At 51.2% G+C, this 9646-nt stretch overlaps 1 protein-coding gene across 1 annotated transcript; it reads right to left on the reverse strand.

The window, feature by feature from the left end:
* Window positions 1-475: 475 nt before the first annotated feature.
* lrig1 (leucine-rich repeats and immunoglobulin-like domains 1) lies at window positions 476-8494 on the reverse strand (the record flags this gene model as incomplete). Its single annotated transcript, XM_084440968.1, has 3 exons — window positions 7616-8494; window positions 2510-2581; window positions 476-554 (listed from the first exon to the last, which is right to left on the reverse strand). The coding sequence occupies exons 1-3, from the start codon at window positions 7816-7818 to the stop codon at window positions 476-478; spliced, it is 354 nt and encodes a 117-aa protein (XP_084297094.1). The 5' UTR covers window positions 7819-8494.
* Window positions 8495-9646: the final 1152 nt, after the last annotated feature.

Below are 9646 nucleotides of genomic sequence, written 5' to 3' on the forward strand. Positions count from 1 at the left end.
GTCCGACGAGAAGCCAGAATGTTTGGCGGCCACACACGAGGAGGAAAATGGAGGGGGGGGGGGGGGCAAGGCCTCACTAGCTCTTGGCAGACTGGACAAGCAGGACAGTGTCACAATTGTGTGTGTGTGTGTGTGTGCGTGTGTGTGACAGTATGAGAGAGACTGTCGTGCTCACAGCTGTGACACGCAGACACGCATATGTGCAAGCACAAGTGAATACGCACACACACACACACACACACACACAGACACACGCACACGCACACACACAGACGCACGCACACACACACACACGCACACACACACACAGCAGCTCTACCCAAATAGGGCAGTAAATCTCCAGTGGGATGCCAGGGCAGAGTCGTACACGGGATGGAGGAGGAGATCTCCCAGAAAGCACCAGGGCCGGCCGACAGGCGTCATGACGACTAACCTGACAGGAAACGAGCTGTGGCGGCGGGCCGGCGTGATCTACTTACAGGTAGAGAGACACGACGTTCGGGGAGACCGGCCCGAGCTCCGGGATGGACACCAGCTCGTTGTGGTCCAGGCGCCTGAAACAAACAAAACAAAAAACGCTTTTTTAATTTAGATTTCATTCGAAGTGTTCACGCGAAATGAATGACATGTGCGACACACGCGGCGGTGAGGGGGGGGTGGTGTTCGGAGTGGCGGGGGGGTGGCGTTCGGAGAGGGGGGGAGGGGATATCGCGGAGCTGTGCCGTGTCAGCAGGGTAAACAGAACGTCTTCTCTGTTTAAACAACTGTAAATCGACCGAGGGGAGGGGGGGGGGGGTGACGGTACGTGTCGGGTTGATTGCTCTGTACACAGACGTCTGCGTGTCTCCCCAGGTCTCTCCCGCCGGCGAGAGGCGGCCCTTCGTGAGTCCGCCGGGACGCGGGTCGCGGCGCGAGCGGCCGGGGGGAGCGGGTACCGGGACACGGACTTGTTGCGGGATCCGGCCCGTCCGGTTCGTAGCGGGTTTTAGCGCGGAAAGGCCCGTCTGTCTGTCTGTCTGTCTGTGTGTCAGTGTGTCAGTCTGTCAGTGTGTCTGTCTGTCAGTGTGTCTGTCTGTCTGTCAGTGTGTCTGTCTGTCTGTCAGTGTGTCTGTCTGTCTGTCAGTGGGTCTGTCTGTCTGTCAGTGTGTCTGTCTGTCTGTCTGTCACTCAGTGTGTGTGTGTGTCTGGAGGTCCGTCACTCTGCAACAGGACACGGGTGTAAAAACCAAAACGAGACAAACTGACCGCCGGTGTGGACCGACTACCCACCGGACCCAAATCCTTCCCTTGCTCTTCGTGGGGGGGGAAATCAGCCGTCGTGTGTGTGTGTGTGTGTGTGTGTGTGTGTGTGTGTGTGTGTATGTATGCCCTCCCTGCCAATCCCAGAGCTGAGTGAGACAGACCCAGGCCTCCTCACCATATAAAATATTTACAGCCCTGGGTTCGGCCTGGTGTCAGGTGATGGAGAATGCTTTATATAGAAAACCACAACTTTATTCTCAATTGGACTCATTTCAAGACAGTACGACACATACAAGGATACTAGTCAGTGTGTGTGTGTGTGTGTGAAAGAAAATGTGTGGCTGAGAAAGTGTGTGTGTGTGTGTGTGTGTGTGAGAGAAAGAGAGTTGTCTGTGTGTGAGTGGAGTGAGTGAATGAGTGAGTTTGAAGAAAAATAAAACAAGATAAGAGTATAAACACGTACAAACAAACACACACACACACACACACACACGCGGGGCAGTCCATTAGGGAGTGAGAGGGTAGCACTTTGCGAGGAGCTGTGTTCATAGATTAGCCGTCGGCCTGCCAATCGATGCTGTGCAGATTTATGAAGGGAGGGCCCCGTCAACACTCACGGCGCCAACACACAAACTCTGGGATGAGAGGAGTGTGCCCTGCGTGGCTCTGAACGCGCGCACACACACACACACACACACACACACTCCTCACACTCTCTCGCGAGCGGAGCGGTGGGCCGGGTGGTCGGGACGGCCACCTGGAGCGGACGCTCGACGCGGGGCGCTGACTGATGCTCTCCCCCCCCCCCCCCCCCCCCCCCCCCCGGGAGGTCCGTCGCTCCGCTAGCACTTCCTGGTCTGTCTGAGAGTCGTCTACTTACAGCTTTCGGAGGCGGGGCTTAGAGGGGTCTTACAGCTCTGGGAGGCGGGGCAGGTTGGTGAGAGTGGTCTTACAGCTCTGGGAGGAGGGGCAGGTTGGTTAGGGTGGTCTTACAGCTCTCGGAGGTGGGGCAGGTTGGTTAGAGTGGTCTTACAGCTCTCGGAGGTGGGGCAGGTTGGTTAGTGGTCTTACAGCTCTGGGAGGCGGGGCAGGTTGGTTAGAGTGGTCTTACAGCTCTGGGAGGCGGGGCAGGTTGGTTAGAGTGGTCTTACAGCTCTGGGAGGAGGGGCAGGTTGGTTAGAGTGGTCTTACAGCTCTGGGAGGCGGGGCAGGTTGGTGAGAGTGGTCTTACAGCTCTCGGAGGCGGGGCTTAGAGTGGTCTACTTACAGCTCTCGGAGGCGGGGCAGGTTGGTGAAGACGTCGGCGTTGATGCTGGTGAGCTTGTTGTGGCTGAGGTTCCTGTGGGAGAAGAGAGGAGAGGAGAAGAGAGAGTGGGTAAGTGTGCCGAGCGCCTAAAGCCGTCCTCACCCCACCACCAACACCCCCCCCCCCCCACGTACGCTAGCATCACAGGGCATCACGGGTGCGTTCACAACATCAGCTTGTTCAAAAGGAGGGGGGGTTTGTAAACGATGGCTCTTCAACAAGTTGTTGAGTGCGGCCGGCGATTTGACGGTGTTTGTTTTGGTTCCGTAACCCGAGTTCTCTCTGAAACTAACTATTCTGAGAAGCCTGCGTCGCCACCGGCGAGGATCAGTTCCTGGAGTCCTGGTCGATACTATCAATACTGAAAGTGGCTTGGAACCTGGCTCGCTTACACTGCGCAGCCCACAGCCATTCATCTGTGTATCGGTCAATTTGCAGTTTAGACTAACAGTGCATTTAATCGCTGGCACTCTACTTGTACAGGGACTTCTAGCGGAGTGATTTGTTCAGAGATATGGTTACTGTGGGGAATCTCTCCACCGAGACCTTATTGTGCTTTTCCATATGATGGGAATTGATCTCTCTCATGCACAGACATTCACACACCCAAACGCGCACACACACACACACATCCAAACGCACGCACGCACACACACGCACACACACACACACACACACACACCCAAACGCACACACACACACACATCCACCCAAACGCACACACACACACGCCGTGTCTCCTCCTCCCTGTCAGCAGACACGTCAGGAGGGCCGTGGTGACTGGCCATCTTTCTGCGAGGGTTTTAGCCGGGAGACAAAGGGAGCCCACAGGCCTCCGGTCCAGACATGAGAGACGGGCCAGGAATGTTTCACAGGCCCGCGCCGAGAGATGCCCGCTTGTTCCCAGGGTGCTACGGGACACGTTCACCTGACGCGCCGCATTCCACATCCCCTCTCCTCCGGCGGGCCGTGCAGACGGGGCGGTCCCCGCTTTCGATATGCCCCCCAACCCCCCCAGGTGAGCGAGTTACGCCGAGGAGGCGACGAGAAACGCTCCAGTCGGCGCTACTCGGGGGGGGGGGGGGGGGGGTTAAAGATCCACCTCCTCTGTGCCACGGATTTCTGAAATCGCCAGGCGCTGCACCAGGAGGCGCTTATCTCGTTATGCTGGAGCAAAGTGAAAAGAAAAAATCACAGGGTTCGGCGGTCGGAGCGGGGCGGCGCCGTTGGCCGCGGACTCCGCCGAGAGCGGCGCAGGAATCCGCAACCGGGCCCGCGTCCCGAAAAACACCGAATTACAAGCGCGCTGATAAATCCTGCTTCTTATCTGAGTGGGAAAGCTTCTCACTTCTCACGGTGCCGTCGCTCGCAACACGCGGCGTAGGAGTGTGTGGGAGAACGGGGGGGGGGGGGGGAGAGAGAGAGGGGGGTGGAACCATCCTTATCCGTCCAATCTCTATCGCTGATAAGCGGAGTGTGAACTTCGCTCCGTGGAAGTGTGAAGTGATGTCGGCCGCGGGCCCGCGGTGCGACGGCCCGGGAACCGGCGGGGACGTTTAATGTGGGCCGCTCCGGGGACGTCGTAAACTTAGTCAAAGAATAACCTGGTGTCAGACACGGAGGGAACATCTCCCACAGGCCAGACAGGAGGCCAGACAGAGCCTAGCACAACACTGCGCTGTCCCAGCCACACACACACACACACACACACACACACACACACACACACGCACACCTTCCTGTCATAAAAATCCGGTTTATAGCCCGGCAACGCCAGTGAGTGTACACAGGACCAACACCACTGCTACGCCACCATTTTATACTCCTCTAAACACTGGCAGAGAGAGAGAGAGAGAGAGAGAGAGAGAGAGAGAGAGAGAGAGAGAGAGAGAGAGAGGGAGAGAGCGAGAGAGAGAGAGCGAGATAGAGGCAGGGAGAGTGAGAGAGGGGCGGGGAGAGAGCTAGAGACAATTTGTCAAAGATTTTGGTATGACCATAATTCATGTGCGAAGCCTTAACTGTGATCTACCCATAAGCAGAACAGGACAGGTTGGAGGGAGGGAGGGTGTGCTGACTGACGGGATCAGCCTATCTCCTGGGTTGGAGGGAGGGAGGGTATGCTGGCTGACGGGATCAGCCTATCTCCTGGGGAAGGTCTGCCCGGCACGCTCGTCCTGCTCCGGGCGCCCCGGGCCTTCTCAGCCTCTGAAAGGACCAGCGAGAGGCCGGGGGAGAGGCCGGGGGAGAGCAACTCTGCTCCTCGGGTTTTCCACGCCGAGCGGGCAGGCGGCCCCACATCTTGGAGCCATGTGGACGGCCTTTCCCAGAGAGCTCCTGGTTCGGGGCTGTGGGGGGGTGGGAGGGGGGCGCACCCCTGGGGAGCAGCATGAACCGAACCCCCCCAAAGACGCCAGCCCGACGCACTCTTATCGCCGGAGAGCAAAACAGCACGCGGCCTCCGCCGGCATTCGTCTAGTTTCGCGAGCGCATTTCATGCATAACTCCTTGATTATGAACAAAGAAAACGAGCCTGTCCAATTAATCTGGAAGACTAACGTAAACAGCTTGGGTCTGAGGGTCTATTGTTACAGCTCCTTCTCCACATACGGCCGATCTTATGTACTTCACTTCAAAGTCCCATCGATGGTCGACCATTAGACAACGTATTTCCCCAACATTCTGTTTATTATGCTAACAAGAAGAAAATTTGGGAATAATTACTCCATCGTACATGGTGAGAGACTGGGGCCAGACATTGGCCCCGGTTGTATAAACAGATGTGTGTGTGTGTGTGTGTGTGTGTGTGTGTGTGTGTGTGTGTGTGTGTGTGTGTGTGTGTGTGTGTGTGTGTGTAAGACAGTAAGAGGACATAGGCTGGGGCAGGTTTTTCAGTGTTTGGCTCTAGCTTGAGCACACAGACGGCTTGTTCTGGGGGTGACACTGCACGTTACCCCACTCCAAGTTCCAGTATTTTTGTGATGTCTCCTCCAGATTTCCAAACTCTTACCAGATGATTCATCTATCAAACCCGCTTGGGAGACACTGACGGAAAAAAAAAAAGAATAAAAATTTGGGAGAGAAAAAAAACTTGGCGTGGCGGAGTATCTTAACAAAAAGGCCATCTATTCTGCTGACTGGATTCCTGCGGGATGACTTGTGGCAGCAGCTGTTCCGTTGTCATTAAAGTCAACTCATCCATGAGCTCATTTCAGAACTTCAAGTAAATGTCAACTTTTATCTGTGGTTATGACCTTGCTTATCGTCTCCAATTTGTCCCCCGTAGGTTCTGTGCAGATTATGTCTGCAGTCAATCAACGAGCACAGCGGGGAAAATAAGCATAAATAAGTGATCAAACGACATGAACCGCTTACAACCGCGGAGAAGCTGGAGATGTGGCTTCACAACATCTGCCTGCAGGACACTCCTGCCAGAGGAACTATGACAATAAACAAAGTCCACATAATCACTCTCAATACCACAAGATTACAAGACTTCTCACAGAGAAATGCCCTTGAAACCGCAGAGCTCTGGCCCCACTGGGCGCTCACTGCTAATGAGCTGCTGCCCACCTCTGTGAGGACCGGACTGAGGAAAAACAATTTGTCCATTTTGTTTTTAGCATTCATTTGTTGAAATGAATTGGTTTGGCTTTAACAGCAGTCATTCCTTCCTTTAGGCTACATGGGACTTATAGGCCTAACTTAACCATGGGCACATGACGTATACAGACAACCACAGCAGAAAAGCCAGCCTGCTGGCACGAGCTGGATTAGGGTCATTATGGGATGACATGACAGCTAGAATCAAAAGTTATGTTCTTGTCTGGGTCACAGCAATCATCTACTTATCTGGCACTTCTACAAACCCCAGAAGAAAGGCTTTGTGATACTCTGCCGAGTCCGACACAATACAAGTCTATCTGAAGCGGTGAGGAAATATGCAGCATAGGTGTTTTACAGATAATCCAATGCCCATAAAACCATTCCCTTTGAAAACAACAAGATTGCGGGTCTTTAAATGTGGACTGATAAGGCACACACTGATAACATGTATAGGCCTAGCGGATCTAGACATAACCCACACACGCACCAGCTATCCCATGACAATATGAGCAGGACACGGGTCCTAATTAAGGGACATTTTGCGGAACCGTGCGTGTGTGCGCGTTTCAGTCAACAGGCAGGTCTTGAACACGGTACAGTGATGTGTGTGTGTGTGTGTGTGTGTAAGACAGTAAGTTACAGTCTTGAACACGGTACAGTGGGAAGTAACTGAGCATTACTGCATTATTCACGGGGTCAATCAAATCAAAAGTTACTCACTCACTTCCCAAACTCTCTCACACCATTTGGGAGCCAGAGAGGTCTACAGACAGCCTTCCAGAAAGACTGTTGTAGAAACGTGTACGAATATAAACAAGCAAAGACCCACATCCTTAACCCATCTCAATCAAAATGGACCGTTTGGGGTTCATAGGGGAATCATTCATATGTAACAGCTCGATTGTCCTTGACAATTGTCATTGAAAACAGTCCTGCGCGGAGGTGGAAAATGTTGATTGGGAGTGATGTGGTGTTTGTAAACAGTGTCATTCATAAAAGTAGTCTACACATTTCCCAATTTTAAAAAAGGAACAACAAAGACATTCCTTATCAATTTTCCCATCGTTGGGTCATTTCTTAAACGAAGTTTGACAATGTCCCGATTGTGTATAATGCCTTGAGTAGCTACCCTTTCTTCATTAATCGCATATTTTATGTGTGGGCAAATAGAGCATTAAGGATTAACACTGCCTAAATATAATGGAATGAAGTGACCCGATATCAGTGGTGGGATAACCTATCAAACTTTGCCTACTTACTCCAGTTTTAACAGATAGGCTCAGTGTTCATATTGGTAGGCTATTACATGCCGTTCCCTTGAAAATATAGACCCCCCCTCCACCCCGACACATTAAATGCAACGCGGAGGAACATATTTATACAGGCTACGCTCCGTTTTCCCCTTGGCAACATTGTCATGCCGATAGTGGGTTATGATCACGGACGGGTAACGGCTCGACTTACAGAGAGACTGTCCGGTCAGGCAGGTCCAGGGGGGTTTCTGTCAAATCCAAATAGCTACAGTCCACAGAATCCCCCGTGCAGGTACAGTTGTGAGCACATGGTACATCTGAGCTCAATCCGTGGTTGATTAACAGTCCAAGCGACAAAACTAAATAAAAACCATAGTGGGAAAAGGCTCCCATTCGTCCCAGGGACGCCGCCATTTTGTATCCACTTTTAATAGCTCTCTCTCCTCGTAGGTTTTCCACAAATTGTAAAGCCGATACTAGAAATTTGAGATTCTGGCAATGTTTCAAATCACTAAATGTGTGTCTGATAAGAAAGGAACACGAGTAGCCAACGGTCCACTTCTCCAGAATGACAGAAGCAAGAAAGAAGCCGTTAATTCCCCGAGTTCAACTTTCTCTCCTGGAGTCCAAAAGTGAGCTACAATTATGGTAATAACTGCTCGCGTATCAATAATAGGCTGTAAATGTGTCCTTCAGCCAAAATGAAATAGAAGTTGCAAAATTCTCCTAAGAAAGACTGGAAACTAAGTTTCCTTGGTGAAGGAATAATGTTGGCGAACATGTTGCCTCGGCAGTCAAAAACTTAAAAACGTCTCTGCTCATCGCGCGGTTGGAATGTAGAAGTTATTAATATTATAATAGTTATACTATTTGATACAATGTTTCACTGCAGCGCAACATGGAACAACAGCCAGAACTGATCAGTGATCAGTGACGAAAAAGTCCAGCCGTGATTTCCCATGTCTCCCGCCGCATGACGCCAGAACGCAACACCTTGCTCGAGCAGATAGAATGATCCAGACTTCTCGCGCACACCAAGACTTTACTGCGAAGATCAAGTTTATCAGGTGAAGTCTGTGGTTTGGAAAAAACACAAAAACCCTTCTGCGATACGGTTATCAAATGCGGTCCACACTTAGTAGTCTATCCACCATGAGTTTTTTTTCTTCTATAGTTAGCCTACTTTCCTTTTTTCCCCGTTCGTTCCATAGTCCCACGTTGGATGCACAACAGCTTTTCAGATACTCCCATTTTCGACTGCGATTGGCTGTTCCGATTTGAGGAACGGGTCAACTCCTAATCTCATTGGCTGTGCTGGATTCGACGGGCGTCGCAGAGTTCGACAGCCAGTGACCAGCTGTCACTCAGCCGTCCCTGACCACACCCATGTTTCCCACCCCTGGTGTGAAACCGCACCACCTCCTTTCACTCTCACTGCGTCTTAAAGGGGCAATGACCAGGATAAAACGCTGTAATCAGATAATGATAGGATCACTTTAAATTATAGGTCGTACTGTTGGACTTGCCCAGGAAGTCCATGCCGTATCATTATATAAAATAATATAGGCCTATTAGATGAGCAGGGAATGTGCGAAAAGTTCAGTCTAAAAAGATTAATTCAAACGTCCCTATAATATGATTTGTAGCCTAGTTTTCCCTAATGGCCTACTTGATGATGACCATATCGTGGCCAACACACAAAACATTATTTAAACTCAATCCAACTCAACTACATTTTGGCATAAGTCAGGAATGAGTAGCCTAAGTTGGTGAATATGTGTGTGCAGGTGTGTGTGTGTTTGTTTAGGTGTGCGTGTGTGTGTGTGTGATCTTGCACCATTTCACTATGCCCTATAATGGTCTCATGATAGCACATAATTTCTCCCAAATGGTGAAGTCATGTCCACCCGTTGTCTAAAAAATACACATCTGTGATAAATTGGTGGAGTTGTCAGCCGTTTGGCCCTGTGAACACTTTTCCCCATAACCTTTTTTTTTCCTGGCAGTGACAGCTCATATTGATTGACTTTGTGTGAGCTATTGTAATCGTTTCGTGTTCGGATAAGTCCCGCATTTTCAAGCAATTAATCACTGCATGGCTGAGGCATTGATATTCACACCTGTAGCACTGCAGGCGGTTCCTCTGCATAGTTCCTCGTTCCTTTGGCCGTGAATAGGTTTAGGTTACACATTGCATCATGGGGGTTATAGCATGCTGTCGATGGTGAAAAACCTACAGCAT

The sequence above is a fragment of the Borostomias antarcticus genome (genome assembly GCF_949987555.1).
Source record: "Borostomias antarcticus genome assembly, chromosome: 7".
In the NCBI taxonomy this organism is placed as follows: domain Eukaryota; kingdom Metazoa; phylum Chordata; class Actinopteri; order Stomiiformes; family Stomiidae; genus Borostomias; species Borostomias antarcticus.